General features: G+C 36.1%; 5 protein-coding genes and 1 pseudogene across 10 annotated transcripts in view; 3 read left to right on the forward strand and 3 right to left on the reverse strand.

Annotated features, from left to right (window-relative positions):
* Positions 1-1,508, reverse strand: part of LOC111434365 (putative lipase C4A8.10) — a 4,151-nt gene extending 2,643 nt beyond the window's left edge. Inside the window, exons 1-2 of one of the 2 annotated variants that reach the window (XM_023071807.1) lie at positions 1,057-1,508; positions 87-234 (exon numbers count right to left, since the gene is read on the reverse strand). In XM_023071807.1, coding sequence (XP_022927575.1) covers positions 87-234; positions 1,057-1,231 — 323 coding nt within the window. In that variant the 5' untranslated portion in view covers positions 1,232-1,508. Of the gene's footprint in view, positions 1-86; positions 254-1,056 lie in introns of both variants that reach the window. The other variant, XM_023071808.1, reaches the window with a different exon arrangement.
* A 286-nt stretch (positions 1,509-1,794) lies between these two features.
* On the reverse strand, positions 1,795-6,167 carry LOC111433972 (heavy metal-associated isoprenylated plant protein 28-like). 4 transcript variants are annotated; one of them, XM_023071245.1, is made up of 4 exons: positions 5,685-6,167; positions 4,615-4,815; positions 2,532-2,801; positions 1,795-2,331 (listed from the first exon to the last, which is right to left on the reverse strand). In XM_023071245.1, the coding sequence occupies exons 3-4, from the start codon at positions 2,644-2,646 to the stop codon at positions 1,904-1,906; spliced, it is 543 nt and encodes a 180-aa protein (XP_022927013.1). In that variant the 5' UTR covers positions 2,647-2,801; positions 4,615-4,815; positions 5,685-6,167; the 3' UTR covers positions 1,795-1,903. The 4 variants fall into 4 exon arrangements, with proteins under 4 accessions (XP_022927013.1, XP_022927015.1, XP_022927014.1 ...); XM_023071247.1 differs by lacking the exon at positions 5,685-6,167 and adding an exon at positions 5,049-5,087; XM_023071246.1 differs by lacking the exon at positions 5,685-6,167 and adding an exon at positions 4,912-5,081.
* Positions 5,685-7,057, reverse strand: LOC111433971 (annotated as a pseudogene).
* Positions 7,058-8,560: 1,503 nt separating this feature from the next.
* On the forward strand, positions 8,561-9,871 carry LOC111433977 (putative transcription factor bHLH107). The gene is made up of 2 exons (XM_023071254.1): positions 8,561-9,134; positions 9,212-9,871. Exons 1-2 carry the CDS (start codon positions 8,853-8,855, stop codon positions 9,692-9,694), a joined length of 765 nt encoding a protein of 254 aa, XP_022927022.1. The 5' UTR covers positions 8,561-8,852; the 3' UTR covers positions 9,695-9,871.
* A 5-nt stretch (positions 9,872-9,876) lies between these two features.
* Positions 9,877-11,400, forward strand: LOC111433976. Its single transcript, XM_023071253.1, has 2 exons — positions 9,877-10,286; positions 10,413-11,400. Exons 1-2 carry the CDS (start codon positions 9,892-9,894, stop codon positions 11,278-11,280), a joined length of 1,263 nt encoding a protein of 420 aa, XP_022927021.1. The 5' UTR covers positions 9,877-9,891; the 3' UTR covers positions 11,281-11,400.
* Positions 11,401-12,038: 638 nt separating this feature from the next.
* Positions 12,039-15,698, forward strand: part of LOC111434245 (uncharacterized protein YNL011C) — a 5,600-nt gene continuing 1,940 nt past the window's right edge. For both annotated transcript variants that reach the window (XR_002708911.1, XM_023071645.1), the window contains exons 1-10: positions 12,039-12,258; positions 12,360-12,476; positions 12,548-12,680; positions 13,022-13,118; positions 13,319-13,362; positions 13,516-13,672; positions 14,118-14,189; positions 14,761-14,844; positions 15,156-15,257; positions 15,545-15,592. Coding sequence is in view for 1 of the 2 variants with exons in the window: in XM_023071645.1 (XP_022927413.1) it covers positions 12,093-12,258; positions 12,360-12,476; positions 12,548-12,680; positions 13,022-13,118; positions 13,319-13,362; positions 13,516-13,672; positions 14,118-14,189; positions 14,761-14,844; positions 15,156-15,257; positions 15,545-15,592 (1,020 nt within the window). In the remaining variant the exon portion in view is untranslated. The remainder of the gene's footprint in view (positions 12,259-12,359; positions 12,477-12,547; positions 12,681-13,021; positions 13,119-13,318; positions 13,363-13,515; positions 13,673-14,117; positions 14,190-14,760; positions 14,845-15,155; positions 15,258-15,544; positions 15,593-15,698) is intronic.

A 15,698-nucleotide genomic window follows, 5' to 3' on the forward strand; every position in this document is an offset into this window, starting at 1 on the left:
TTTTTTTTTTTTTTTTTTTTTTTTTTTTTTTTTTTTTTTTTTTTTTTTTCTTACTATCTAATCTTGGTTGTTTAATCAATGGATACCTAGCCATGATGCCATGAACAAGAACAAGAAGATGATCAGGCTTGTTTTTCACATTCCCTATGCTACTTGATGATGACAATGTTCCCTGGGTTAAAGTACTCATGGCTTGAGATCCAAGGTCAGGTAATCTCCAATTGTGATTCGAGTCTGAAATTCATAAGATTTGCTGATGTCCATCAATGACATGTAAAAGAGAAAAGTATGTAACCAGCTCAAACCAAAAGAAAAAAGGAAAACCAGCATCCAAAACTAATAATTATAAAGTTCAGACAAATTCAAACTGCTGTAGATTACAGACTTCGAGCTCATTGGAAGCAGGAATAACCGAATAAGCAATATTATTGGTTCTGAACCTGTAATCAAAATTGTAGCAGTGCCTTCCTCAAAAGGAAGTTTCAAATGTGGTGTAGCCTTGGATTAACAGTTTCTAAGGAACTATTAGCAAGTAGAAATAAGTCTATATGACTATCGAAGTCACAGCACTGCATTTATATTCTTGATAGAAATAAAACCTTTATTTCTCATGGATGAATACAAAATGTACGGAGAAACTACAAAACATGAGCTTATCTATTGATTGCATATCTAATTTCATAGATCATCATACAAACACATACGTTCACATGGAAGGAAAGAGGCATTTCTCCTCATCCACGGTTTGCATTATCTCCTTGCCATCGACAATCCTATTTTACTTTATCTTTGGAAAGTATAGTTTCGTAACCAGAATCCATGATTAGGTACAGAAGAGTGATAGTCCAGATCGAAGAGTTGGCGTATATGAAATTTGGAAAAATCGATATCCAAGCATAACCAGAAAACCCATTCAGATTGCTGTCATCTTCACGATTAGAAAAAATCGCGAAGAAAAAACAAAAACAAAAACAAAACAAAACCCAATTCCCTTGTTCCCTTCACAAACTCATGAATGAAAAGAAAAATAGCGAAGAAGGAGAAGGGCAGAAGTACCAGAGAAGGGAGTGGTGGAGGAGGAGGAGGAGGAGGAGGAGGAGGCGGCGGAAGAGGAAGAGGAAGAAGAAATCGACGACGTCCCTACAGGTCCATGAGAAGAATTGGTTCTTTGAGTGCCAAAAAAGGGGTTGAAGCAGCAACAGCGCGCGTGAATGAAAGGCGCCAATGCCATATATTTATTACACGAGAAAGAAGAGAGAGAATTAGGAGGCAGAAGGAGAGGTGTCCGAATGGAGTCAAGAAGAAGCCATAACGTTCCTTATCCCCTTCGATGATGAAGGCAAAAGCCCATACGGCCATAGGCGGAAAGAGAAAGCTGTGAAAAAATCTGTGCTGAATCAGTCGCTGTTCTTGGGCGGACCTCGACCTCCATTGGCTATGGTCAAAAACCCCCACACCTCTAAATCATTTCTAATGGAAACAACATAAATCTACTATCCTTCAACCTACCTCATTCTTCTTTGTCTCCTTCTTAACTTCTTTATTAATTTTGTATTCAATTTAACTTAATTATTTCAAGATACACTTCTCATTTTTTTTTCGACCAATCAAAATTATTTAATTTCCGAAATTCAAAATATTATTAGCAATCGACCAAAATTCAAAATATTATAAGGTTCGGGATAAATCTAGAAACATTAATAAAGTACTTACTTGGAGAATATTAAAATACACATCTCTTGCTCATTTACACATATTTGTACACATATATATATCACAGTGAGTACCCATGCATTCAAGTAAAAAAAAAAAAAAAAAAAGCTAAATTATAAATAACATAACCTTCAAAGTACTTAATTAAAAAAAAATTAAGTACCTTATTCAAAATATACATAAACTTGCATTACATAATAGCACAAGAATGCGGATTCTCATCACTGAACATGGCACCAGCTTCTTCATCAATCGTTGAAAAGGGTGGCTCTTGATGATAGCCGTAGTCGTCAGCATCGCTGCCGCTGTAGTTGTAGCTATTATACTCATGGATGGGACTCATATTGTGCTTGTGAAAGGAAGAAGACAGTGAATTGTAGGTGATGATTGGCTTAGTTTGAGGCTGAGGCTGAGGCTGAGGCTGGTGGTGATGCTGAGGAGAGTTGAGGTAATGCTGGTAGTGGTGGATGAAACCATGGTACTGCGGGTTGTAAGGGTATGGCCACAGCTCTGCCGTCCGCCCATTCCGCCGCGCTGCTTTCAGAATCTTCTTTTGCTTTGCCCACCCCATCACAGTCACCTTCTGTAGGCTTAAATCTATTATCACATCATCCACACCTGATCATCATAACCAAATAACAGTTTTACTACTTTCTCCACAAAGAGTTTCAAGATATTGATATTTTGATATGCTTTCAATGCTTTAGTTCAGAATTACACCATTAGTGAAGTAGCGATTCAGTCTCTAAACCTTTTCTTTTTCGTAACGATTTATTCTTTGTACACAATCAAATACCTTCTCTATATGTTTGGCTTACCTGGTAGACTTTCCAGAGCTTTTCTTACTTGTTTTTCACATCCCGTACAGTCCATGTGAACTCTCATCTCTGTTACCTGGTATAAATTGAAAGAACAAAAATCCAAACATGTCATTCATATAGTTTATATAAAGTAAAAAGAGGGGGGAAAGAACACTAATTAAATAAAAATAAAAATAAAAAGTTTCATTTTCAATGCCCTTCACGTTTGCCGGTTCATCATTTTGTAAGAATCAAGATGTGTTTGAAAAGTCATTGATATATGGGTCCCTGCTTATAGATCATGTTTCATCTTCATGCATAAAATGAGGAATTAACTAGTTTTTTAAACATTATGCATAGAGGGCCTTAAATAAAAATGTTCAATGCTAAAAATAATAATCTGAACTAAATGATAATGAGTAGAAGACTTAGTCTAATCCATTATTGTTGGAAACTCATGAGAATTAAAAATAAATAAAGTCAAGGAATTTTTCATGGACTTGCATATAATATAACTAATTGCATTAGAAAAAAAGAACTAAAAAAATGAGACCTTAAAGATAAACATTGACTTGTAGTTACTACTGATGTGTGAGTCCAAAATAATTTGTTAATTAGAAGGTACCCACATCATTGATTGGTACAGAAACCAGAAATCCAATACATCTCTCTTTAAAGCAAGAATAACAGTTCTTATAAAATATTGAGAAATACACATATACAAGGAAAGGTCATTTTTAACACCAATAAAATATCAAAAAGTAACCTCACTTTTTCCTAATAGCTTAAATCCTCAAAAATATCTCTTTTGAAGTTAGTTTCAATTATACTCCTAAATTTAAAAGAATTCTTGAAGTTTGAAGTTAGCTTCATAAAAATTCTTAGTAAAATTATTTTTCATTAGATCCATAGGCAGAAAGTTCAATCTTCTATGTGAATAAATATAAACACAACGAAAAAAAATAAAAATAAAAGCACATAACATTTGTTAACCATGTATCTTGTTGTCTTACTCCTTTCAATTTCAAGCCTCCTACAATTCCTTGTCCTTTCATTTACGATTTTTTCTCAACTCTATCCTCCAAATTTATTTTCCGACACAAAAACTTTGATCCACGAATCAGAACGACAAAAACTTGAAGAGTTGTTTCGAAACAAACTTAGACTTTTCAAAAATTAAGAATCATAATTGAAACCAACTCTTTCATTTAAGGATAATTTTGATAGTTTAAACTTCCTAACAAAATGTCTAGTTTATAATAATTATTTTGTTTTCATTTTTTTTAATATATTATTCTGTTCATACCTTCCCCCCTGAATAGACCACGAGAAAAGGATTTGGGGGCTTTTTCCTAATAAAGTGGTTGGTTGATATATTATTGTTTTTAATTTTAATTTTTTTTATATTAATCTATTCTTACTTTCTCACAAGAATGAACCTCACTGAATACTGTGAGGCTCGTTTAAGGAAAAGGATTTTGAATGCCATAGTATCGAAAACCTAAATAACAGCTACAGCTTTGTTTCAGTTGAAACTTTTGTGCTGAAGGGTGCTGACAAGAAAAGGCTGGAGAGTGGTTTTCCCACAAAACTTAAACGTGTTTTAATAAACTAAGAATTACTCAAAAGGAGAACAGCCAAACTAGAGGGGAACTCTTTTTCAGAAAACAAAAACGTGCACGAATCCAAAAGGAAATGTAAAGTGAACAACATGGCCTGCCTAAGATTATTTCTTAGCCTAAAAAAATAGATTTCTTTGTCTAGAAAAAGAAAAAAACAACCAAACGAACACAAACTCCAAAGCTTCGGACATACTCCGAATTTAAAAATATGATAAAAATTGAAATACTTTTACAGTTTCTCTCCTATATTTAATGACACAAATTATCAGTCACACTGGATCAGTCTCCTCAAATATTTTATCTGTTCAAAATATAAACAGACATCTTCTTGTGATACTGTAAATGAAACTTCACAGGGCAGACAGATATAGACCAGAAAATGAAAGATACTAAATTAACAACATAGTTATAAACAAAACTGCACGAAAAGCTATAAACTCAAGAGAAGTCTTCCACGAAAGAGAGAGAGAGAGACTTACAGTCATGTCTGTATAGCAATTGAAGAGGGTCCAGAAGAAGCTTTTCTCCTTTAATGAGAGAACAGAACAAGTGTACAAGGAAGCTGAAGGGAAGCAACAGTCAATTTATACGCATTACAACAAGCCTCCCTCTTTATGTCTCTATGGAACATTGGTAGAAAATACAAGGCAGTTACTTAAAACAGTTGCCATGGTCAACACCTGCAAATGCATAAGAAAATCATTTGTCAAAGACTTCGTAATTAACAAGTCTTCGCTCATCGCTAGAGAAGTTTTAAATCTAATTTCACGACATACTTAGGATTGTCACAATGACCAATTAATTATAAAGCTAGTGTCGTCACCACATCTTCTTCAATGCCATTCTTTTTTTTTTAATAATTAAAAGAAACTAAAGTCTTCTATCATAGCCTCATATGTAAATTGTGTATTACATTTCCACGGCATTTCGTATAAGCATCAGTCTCTTTGTTATGGTAAATGAAAGAAAAAAGAAAGTCAATCCCTCTTTTGTATGGATACATATTTCGACATGTATACGTGGATAGTAGATATGGATGCACTAAAGAATATTTTATATTCAAGCAAGTGGTGATTGAATGTGCTTAAAGTGCAAGAAAGTGCTGAACGACAAGAATCAGGTAAATGGTTGCTTTCTGGCGTGTACTAAAGGTAAACTGGAAATCTCTTTTAAGTTGCTTTTGTAGGTATTAAATTATTAAGAACAAGGAGTGTATTGAAGCAAATTAGTGTAATATCCTAATTCCCTCCCTTCTCCAAATTGACTTGGTAAAAGAAAAGAGCGTTGTTGTTTTTTTATTAATTGGTAGCCGATTCCTCTTGTCTTTTTGAAAAAGTTGCAAATAAAAAATTGAAACTTTGTGGTTTCATTCAGTCAATATCTCTTCCTAAATAAATAACTATCATCTTTTTTCTTTATATCATCCTTTTTCCCTTCAATCCTTTCTTTTCTTTATTGATTCTATCTACAATTGTGAAAGAAATTCATTGCAAGAACAATGCTTTAAATCGAGTTGCTGTTCTGACAAAAAGAAAAGAAAGGAATTTACCTTCAGGAGAATCGTTCCAGCTACCGGAAACTGCGAGGGTTGAATCATTGTCATTGAGAGAGCCTCAAGACAAGACAAGGCAGAAAACAATTAGATGGTCTAAGAACAACACAAGGAGTTGCTTTCTTGTCCAATTCATCGTCTGTTTTGCCAGCCAGAAATCCAAGCAATTGCTATAATTTTAAACTCAAGTTCTTACTGCATTCATAGATGAACGCCCCAAATCTTTATCAGCCAACAATATCAAACGAGGGATGCATCAGGCCACGCCAATTCGATACATCACGCCAACTATTTCCTTGTAACTCAAAATATTGAGAATCATCGTCTAAATTATTAACCTCACTCTCATACTCTTCTTTTCTTAATCACTCGCTCACTGTGGCCAGCAAATCAATCCCCACTTTCTCCAAATTCTTCCGCTTACCACTGCCATTTGAGATTGATTTCAACTTCATATACTGAATCGCAAAATGAGCACTCTTCACAATATTCTTCGTTGTGACATCTCTTCACAATATTCTATTGCTACATTGTCAATACTAGCATCAACCTCATTCAATTCTGACAAGAACCAACACGGCAGCCACTATCGGTAGCGGTTGCCGCCCAGTCGTCAGAAACCACTTCATAGCATACTGTAACAGAAAGATGCCTTGCTTAACAATTCTCTCGAGTCTATCTGCTTCTACTTTTGAGGAAGATGGTGAGTTCCTTGCAGCCCGCCCTAATGAATCCACAATGTCAAACACTGGAAACTCATGCCCCTTCAAATCCAAAATATCGACGACTCTGAGAACCATTCTGTCAATTAAGATCACATTCGAGGGTCGATGCAACCTCCGACATTGATAAAGGACGATTATCCTTACGCATAGAAACGTAAGCACGAGCACCAAGTATTGTGAACCAATCACCAAGTCCATACTAATATCCTAACACTGTTTGATATGGAAGCAGAAAATCCTAACCTAAACGTAATATCATCATGAACTTTTTAAGCCTCAAAGATTTTCTTGGGCTTATAATTTTAAACGCTGCCCGAATATAAGATTCCATGGACACCAAAAAAAATGGGACTCGTAATTGTAAAATTCCTGAACAATACCGCATGAGAGGAGCAAATCAGGTTGCCGGAAACAACATCGCGTAAGATGGACCTGCCGCGGCAATTCTTACAAGAGCCGGACATCGGAGAGATGATATTGGAGGCAAGAAATTCAATCCATCAGATTGGGCTGTAGTCTTCTAAACTGAACTTCGCGTTTATGGGCCCAAATTATACAAATTGGGCCTTCTAATTTGGTTATTGGGCTTGTAAAATGGACACCCAAAAATGCAATCTTCAATTTCGAAAATGCTCGAGCCATATAATAGTGAACTTCTTCTCTCAATTAGGATTTATAATAATATATAGTAAAATTAACGGTCCAAATTAACCTAATTTTGATATGTACTAATTTATTGGATGTACAAATTTTTATACCCTTAGCCAAATTGAGGTTTACATGATTTTTTTTCATTTTCCCTGTTAGACGAAAAGGACTCTCCACAATGGTATGATATTGTCCACTTTGAGCATAAGCTCTCATGGCTTTGCTTTGGGCTTCTCCAAAAGGCCTCATACTAATGGAGTTAGTATTTCTCACTTATAAACCCATGATCACACCCTAAATTAGTCGATGTGGGACTTCCATCATCCAACATTCCCCTCGAAGATAAAAAACGGGTCATATGGGGGATATCATAAATAATTTAATATGATTATTTCAATAGTCACTCTCTCAAATAAAAATTTATTAAATTATAAACATATATGATGTGTGGTCATAAATTAGTGGGGGAGATAAAGAAACAATATTTAATAATTATTTTATCAAGACGCAAAATGTATTACCCTTTCAATGAGTCTAAGCGATTAAATACTCCAAAGGTCGCTGAAAAAAAAAAAAAAAAATACATCCAAACAAGTTAAATTCAAATACATATATAATATTGTAAAATAAAGCAAATAATAAAACACCTAATTTTGGTGAAGTTCCTATATATATTATATGATATATAAGAAAATAGCGGACTGAATCAAAATATTGAGATAAATTAAATAAAAAATAAATTTTATAACAATCAACTTTAATATGTAACAATTTAATATATATATTTTAAAATTTTGAAACAATTTAATTGTCAAAACCAACTTTATGTATAAATACTTAAAGAGCCAATTTTGAAGAAAAAGAAAAAAAGTAAGAGGCCATCTCACCAAAAAGAACCCCATAAAGGAGTCAATAAAAACAACTATTGCCCCTTTGACGACATTGCCACGTGTACACCCAACAATATTGGGTTATTGATTATTCTAATACAATAAATAAATAATAATAATAAAACAGTGGCTCAGTCCTTTCTTCACCAGATGTATTTTATTATTTCCAATGAAAACCTCATATATATTATCATAAGGTTGCTCATGAAACCGTCCAAATATGTTAACATTAGGTTAATATATTATCATAGTATTTAATATCATATATAACTTTAGATAATAAGCTCTGTAAAAATTGAAAAATAAAGATCCATTAATATTCTTGTATGATTTTAACATTAAACTTTAGGATATAAAATGAATTACATTATCGAACAAAACTAATATAATTTAAGAAAATATAGTATTTGGAATCTTAGAATTGACTTCCACAAACCTTCATCTATATATAAGCTTCAGTCGAAGTTGTGGCACCAACTACAATCGCCATTTTTTTATCCCTCCGAATCAATCTTTGTTCAATCTCATCCGTGAATTGATTTGAAAACCCATCTGAATTCATATATTCTCAAGCTCTTTCCGAATTCCGAGGGACCAATTCCCAGAAAAACATTCGAAATGCTCGAATTCAAGATGATCAAGAAGAAAATGTGGATGTTTTCTATCTGATTCCTCGCTTGTAACTCTATTTACATGAATCGTTATGGAAGGTATGAAAAAAACCAGAGTTTCCAGCAAGATTTTGAGCAACAGAGTGTGTGTACAACGAAGCTTCACTCTCCACAAGCTTTCCTTTTGGTTTGCCCCCACGAATCGACCTCCTGGACTACTGTCTTCAACCTTCGGTTCGTAAGTAATTTCCGAGTGATTGTTCATTTTTTGGGTTTCTGGGTTTGCAATCTATGGCTTACTCATACGATGCGACTACTTCAATCGACCCGTTTAGTTTAGAGAACCTTAGTTTTGGATTTGTGCGTGGTGGGTCAATGTTATCCAAGTCTTTCGCGTTGAATGGTGAGAAGGGAGAGCTCGTCAAAGCCTCGACTCAGCCGTCGAAGAAAAGGGTGTCGGAGGAGAAAGCACTTGCGGCGCTAAAGAATCACAGCGAGGCGGAGAGGCGGAGGCGAGAGAGAATCAATTCCCATCTCTCGACTCTGCGTGACCTTGTTCCTTGCCCCATTAAGGTCAGTCATATTCAAAGATTGTGAATTTTCAAATTCGAAATCCATTGGTTTTCCACACTCATGAATTGCTGAATCAGAGGGACAAAGCAACACTGCTCGCCGAAGTTGTCAGACAAGTGAAGGAATTGAAGAAGAAGGCAGCAGAAGCCAGCAATGGTGTTTTCGTTCCATTGGACACCGACGAAGTCAACGTCGAACCTTGTGGGGTGGGAGCAAACGGGCATATGACCCTCAAGGCAACAATTTGTTGCGAATATCAACCGGAGCTTCTGTGTGATCTAAAACAAGCCCTTGATTCCCTTCACCTGAAGTTAGTAAAGTCAGAGATATCCACTTTGGGAAACAGAGTGAAGAGCATATTCTTTTTCACCAGCCCCATAGCAGAGAATGCTGCGCATCCCGAGGCTTCCCGACTTCTCGCATCATCGGTTCACCGGGCAATAAGTCTAGTCCTTGAGAAAGCTTCATCCGTAGAATACTCGCCAAGAACAACAACAACGCTCCCAAGGAAAAGGCGAAGGCTGTCTAGTTTCCATACGTCTAGACAGCCAATAGTATGAACAGTTCACAAAGGACAATTACCTGCCAATAACATGAATAGCTTCTATGGCTCGTGAAGAAGAATGGAATTTGAAGTGACATCGCTTTATGCTGTTCACTCTCGTGTCACCATTATTCCGTCTGCGCTCTGTTCCAATTCCCATAACAAAATCAGATTCCAAATTCACTTCCTCTCATTCCATCATCAATCAAAATCATGCCTCCTTCTCTATTCCCTTATTCGTACATCAAAATTCGTTTCCTCACTCGCGTCCGCCAATTCCTTCGCTCCAAATCATCTCGTAAGCGATTCCGTTCACCGTCTGATCCGTCGGAAATTTCGAGGCCAGAAATTCGGGACAGAGAAGAGAGTTATATCCGGCAGTATGATCCGGCGTCGTCCGTGTTGCAGAGGACAGTGAAGAGCCTCCACTTCGGCGACGGGGAGGAAAAACAGAGAGCGGCGAAGGAGATTGAGAGGTTGATTAAAGAGAGCGCCAAGGTTAGAAAATTGATGGTGGATCTCGGAGTTATACCTGCTTTGGTGGCGATGGCGGATTCCGATCAGTTGGCAGTTAGGGCATTGATTGAACTTGCTAACGATACTCTCCTGTAAGTTGGTCCGATATCTCTTCGGAAAAGAAAATTCATAGTCGATGCTTTGTTTGTTTTCTAGGTCAACTGGGTGTTTGCTAGACATAAAAGAAAATATTAATTGTAATCTCTGCAATTCTTCAGGAACAAGACAGTAATGGTGGAGGAAGGGATCTTATCAAAGCTACCGAAGAACACCCAGTTCGCAACAATGGATTCATCCAGCTTTGAATTTGCAGAGCTTTTATTGTCACTTTCATGTCTAGCAAACACCCAGTTGTTTCTTGCTTCAACCGAACCAGTTGTTTCATATCTCTTAACCATACTCAACAATTCAAAATCGAGCCCTGAAACCAAAGCATTTTGTTTGGCAACTTTATTCAACATTTCCACTGTCCTAGAAAATGCAGAGACCTTAATCTCCAATGGTGTGGTTCCAACGCTACTCAGATTCTCCAGTGTCAAAGAGTCTTCCGAGAAAGCCTTACCGACGCTAGCAAACTTAGCAGTGACTTCAAAAGGGAAGCAAGCTCTGGAAAGCAACTCAAGATTCGCAGAGATTTTGGTAGAGATTTTGACATGGGAAGAGAAACCCAAATGCCAAGAACTTTCAGCGGACATCATAATGATTCTGGGCCATCAAAGCTGGGCGCAAAGGGAGAGATTGGGCGAGTCCTGCATCGCCCCTGCGCTGCTGGGATTGGCGCTGTTAGGAAGCTCATTAGCTCAAAGGCGAGCTCTGAAACTGCTGCAATGGTTTAAAGATGAGAGGGAGGCGAGAGTGGGGCCGCATTCTGGACCTCAAAGGGGTGGGATAGTTGCAGTAGGCTCAGGATTGAGTGAGGAGGAGGTTGAGAAAGGGAAGAGGATAATGAGAAGCCTGGTGAAGCAGAGCCTGTATAAGAATATGGAGATAATAACTCGACGAGCCAATGCTGCTGGGGAATGTTATAGTCCAACCATTAGGAGGACCTTGGTTTCCAGCATTAGTTCCAAGAGTTCGCCTTTTTGAAACACCTCCAAATCCATTACGCATTTGTAAACTTTCATCGCCCTGCCCCTCTGTATTCTATCGTCTTCTGCAGCTCAATCAAAGCCAAACGAAGTCAACAATGGTTTATATTGTCCAGTTTGCAAGCCTTCATCGTTTGATTTGAGATTTCTCAAAATGACTCAATTTCAACGAAGAGAGTATTCCTTATCATAAATTCATGATCATCTCCTAAATTAATCTAGACGGAGACTTTCATCTTCAATAAAATTCATTAAGAATTTAAATATTTAATTATGAAATATGTCAAGACGAAAACAACATTCTACAAAGTACTTTGTTTTTTTTTTAATTAATTGACTATAAATTTAAATATTTATTTATGAAATGTGAAAACCATATAAATATACCATTAAGAATTTAAAAAATACCAAATAAGATTATCCTAAATATATCATAAAATTAAAAATAAGAAGAAAATTGAATTATGAAACAAATAAAATTTTATAGACGTCATAAATTTACTTAGACGAATATCTTCTGTATCTTCTAAGATTAATCGTAGAATATTGAGTGTACCATTCAAGAAGACCAATGTTTTTATAAAAAAAATCATTTCATGTCAACTAATCTAATGCCACCTAAGCTTATTTTAATTAGCGAAATTACTCTGAAAAATATTAAATCTAAATGGATGGATTTTTTTTTTCTATTTATTATTAACTTCTAAAAAATCGAAAAATAAGTGAAATTGAACTGAAAAGAAAATTGATAAAATACCTAACAGAAAGGCATCGGCAAAGAGTTCAGGGCCGCAGAGTACGCGCGCGAATATGGCGGATACAAGATTGGGTCCCTCACTGTGCCTCAATCTCCCCAAAATTCCTCTCCATGTTTCTTCCAGAACTTCTCTCTCCATGGCTCTTCCTCGTTCCCATTGCAATGGTTCCTCGGATCCAAATCATAACCCCATCCAACCCTCTCTTCTAGTCTTCTCAGGTCTTAATCCCCGAATCCTGCGGGAACTGCTCCAATGGGGCTATTTCATAAAGTTTGGTTCGTTTTCTCTTCTGAACGAGTAGTTTTCTGGTGTAGTGCAGGTGGGACTGCATTTAATGGCGTAGTCGAGGAGCTCAAAAACTTTACGACCCGCGTAGCTCATGTTCTTCCTGTTTCCGACGATGGAGGAAGCACCGCTGAGATTGTTCGCGTGCTTGGTGAGTCTGCTTGATATTTATTCTCTTTTATGTAAATTACGTATTCAAATTTTTAGTGAATCTTGAGCTAGGTGGTCCGGCTGTTGGAGATATACGGTCAAGATGTTTGAGGTTATCTGATCAGAGTACGGCCGAGGCACTCGCGGTGCGCAGATTGTTAGGTTATCGTTTACCACTCGATGCGCAGCAGGCCAAATCGGAGTGGTATTATTTTCTCCATCTGTCTTTCTTTAATTTTGTAGGTCTTTTCCCCCCTCCAAAATGATAAATGTAGGATGTTTTAACTTTTAGCATTAATTAGCCATGAGTAAGAACAATTGGAATGAACTTGCAATTCTAAATGTAGCTATAAATTTACATAAACGAACGTCAGAGCTAAAGTAATAAACGGGGCTGCAAGCTTGGTGCAAAGCACACACCTAGGTTGCCTGTTGCCTATCTGTTTCTTTGTGGCACGAACTTGCTTCTATATTTGCTAGGTTTCATGGCACTTAGCAGGAAACGATCTAATTGGTAACAGAAATTGCACTATGGAAATTTGTCAGGTATGATATCGTGGAAGGAGAAAATTCTTTGTGGGACGGTGTCTCAAAGCCCTACAGGGAAACTATTCGAGCATTTCTAGCCTATTTTCAGAACCAGGTATAATGTAGGCGGCATTTTTGCTTCCTAGTTCATTATCGGTTAAATGGTTTTTTGGGTTCTTCTAATCTCCCACTCTATTTTTATGCCTCTAATCACGTTACTGTAATGCCTCTATTAAGTTAGACCCTATATATACATATATATATATATTTTAGCGAAGGCTGCATAGGAATTGTAATAAAATTGCTTGACTACAGATTCTTCGACGGTCTGAAATGTTATTTTGCTTCAGCAATGGAAGGTATGTGTTATAGTTTACCCCTTGCTCTGTCGGATGTATGAACTTAAAGAAAGAAAAGTATTTAAGTGGCATTGTTCAATATCAATAGTTGCAACTGATTGGTTAATTGTTTTTAGCATTATCATGACTTACTAACTCCCTTGATTTTCGCAGCATTGGGAATTTCTTTTTTGCAGGCGCTCGTATATTTTTCCAGTCACTAGATGCAGCAATTTTTCTGTTTTCACGTGTTTCAGACATCCCGTCGGACAGTCTTGTTCTTCCAGTGATTTCCACTAATGACAGGCTTACATTAGGATGTGAATTATGGGTATGATTGTCAACGTTCTCTTTCTTTGACAATTATTGCTCAAAAGTTTATATAATACACGCCAATAGCAATGAGAAAGTGCAAGTATGTGCATAAGTGCCTGAAAGAGCTAATAGTAATTAGGATTATCTAATACATTCAAATTCTCTATTCAGAGCTGAAAGAAAGTCGAGGCATTGCATTTTTCACAGCATTTGGAGTGAAGTTTGCAGAATTCTTCTTTATACTTTCATTTCTGAAACATAGTTGCTGTGAATCCCTTTCATACTCTCTCTTCTACTCCTAAGACAACCTTTTAAAATTTTCTTGATATAGTTGCTTTTTTCATAAATAATCTGATACAGCTGTAAAGTTTCGGCAATGCTTCTCTCAGCAGGGCTCAAGAATTTGAACTGTGAAAACCATCTATTTTATAATTAATTTTCTTTGTTCAATCTACGTTCAGGATGGGACAATAATACGTGGTCAAAATGAAATCTCTCATCCAACGACTGGACCTTCAAAGCTTATTAATAAGGTACAGTTTGTTTGAGGCCTATTCTTATTTCACAGTGAATCATTTCTTTCTGCCACGTTTGTTTACTGTAACTATGGTTACTAAGGCCGATCAGCTGATGAATAAACTACAGTGGTGTTTCATGGAAATGCTTTTAATATTGGTGATCTGGGGCTTTAAATCATGGAAATGGGGCTTTAAATCATGGAAATGATGCAGTACTGATTAACAGTCGAGGGTTGATCATGGGAATGTGAAATGATCTTGCCTACTTACAAAAATGCCTTGGTTGAAAACTTGAAATCAATTTATTTTGAGAATTTTGTACCTTGACTTGGATTGCTTCAGTTGATTCATAAACTAAAAGACAAAACCAGTAGATGGTCAATTTGGCCCAATGACGCATACAATTTATTTATTAACTCATTGCACTGATTTTCACCATGTTGATTATCCAACTTATTGAATATATGTGATTTTCACTGTGACGATTCGATGTTGTAGTTGGAAATGCATGTACATGTGGTAAGACAAATAAATGTAGAGGTGGTTACTAAGTTTTCTTATTTACTTAAATGTGGAAATCTTGCAGGGGAACAGTTCGGCTCCAGCACTTCCTACAAGAATAAAGAGGGTATTCTATATGTCAAGTGAGGGTTGTAATTTGCTGCATGAGGTAAATGACTTGATTATAATGTGCACTATACTTACCTACTTCTACTACGCAACTTTTAGTATCAATCATGCAGAGGGTGTTGTCCGAGAATTATGGTTTTTGTTTAATTTTTTTTTCCTAATTCTGTTTGAGTTGTATTATCACTTATCAATCATGTGAACTGTATGGAAGCATCTTCATTCTTTTGTCTTTTGTTTTTATATTTGTTTACCTGTTTCAATGCCATATGCAACAAAAAATGCTACACTTAAAATGCTTATTCAAACCTGATTTCCATGACTCATGGTAATTGCAGTACTTTCATTAATTAGGTTTTCCCCGCACCAAATCCTGTTGTCCTCAACCAGTTGAATGACGTGGACTGCATTGTTTATGCTATGGGATCCCTGTTCACTTCCATATGCCCATCACTGGTAAAAATCTTCAGAAATTATGAGCATTCTATTAATAGATTTTGATTACTTCAATTTACTAGGTACACAACTTTGTATCTTGCTCAAAAAAATAAAAATGAAAATAAAAAGGAAAAGGAAAAAAAGAAAAAGAAAAAGAAATAGGTACACAGCTTTCGTTGATATGATGGATTTATAGTTTTAATTTTCTGCTACTCCATCTTCATTTTATTTGCGTTTACAAATCATGATGTTATATGGAAGCCAAAGTTAATGCTAAACTTTTCACTATTTATGGATTATTTTAGGTGTTGCTTGGAATTGGTGAAATCATTTCATCACGATCCTGCCCGAAGGTAAAATTTGTTGAAACCCGAACAATGATAGTTCCACACTGTCATCTGCTAGATTTGCCCATTTATGATAATTAAAAAAAAAAAAAAAAAAAAAAAAAAAACCCTT

This window comes from Cucurbita moschata, unplaced genomic scaffold, assembly GCF_002738365.1.
Source record: "Cucurbita moschata cultivar Rifu unplaced genomic scaffold, Cmos_1.0 Cmo_Scf00044, whole genome shotgun sequence".
Taxonomy (NCBI): Eukaryota; Viridiplantae; Streptophyta; class Magnoliopsida; order Cucurbitales; family Cucurbitaceae; genus Cucurbita; species Cucurbita moschata.

Bases quoted from the DNA above. Each gene is read 5' to 3' on its own strand.
- LOC111433972 (XM_023071245.1), bottom strand. From the start codon at position 2,646: ATGACATGTTTGGATTTTTGTTCTTTCAATTTATACCAGGTAACAGAG. The intron at 2,332-2,531 runs GTAAGCCAAACA...TATGATGATCAG, and splicing joins AGCTCTGGAAAGTCTACCAG to GTGTGGATGATGTGATAATA.
- LOC111433977 (XM_023071254.1), top strand. From the start codon at position 8,853: ATGGCTTACTCATACGATGCGACTACTTCAATCGACCCGTTTAGTTTA. The intron at 9,135-9,211 runs GTCAGTCATATT...TTGCTGAATCAG, and splicing joins TTGTTCCTTGCCCCATTAAG to AGGGACAAAGCAACACTGCT.
- LOC111433976 (XM_023071253.1), top strand. From the start codon at position 9,892: ATGCCTCCTTCTCTATTCCCTTATTCGTACATCAAAATTCGTTTCCTC. The intron at 10,287-10,412 runs GTAAGTTGGTCC...GCAATTCTTCAG, and splicing joins CTTGCTAACGATACTCTCCT to GAACAAGACAGTAATGGTGG.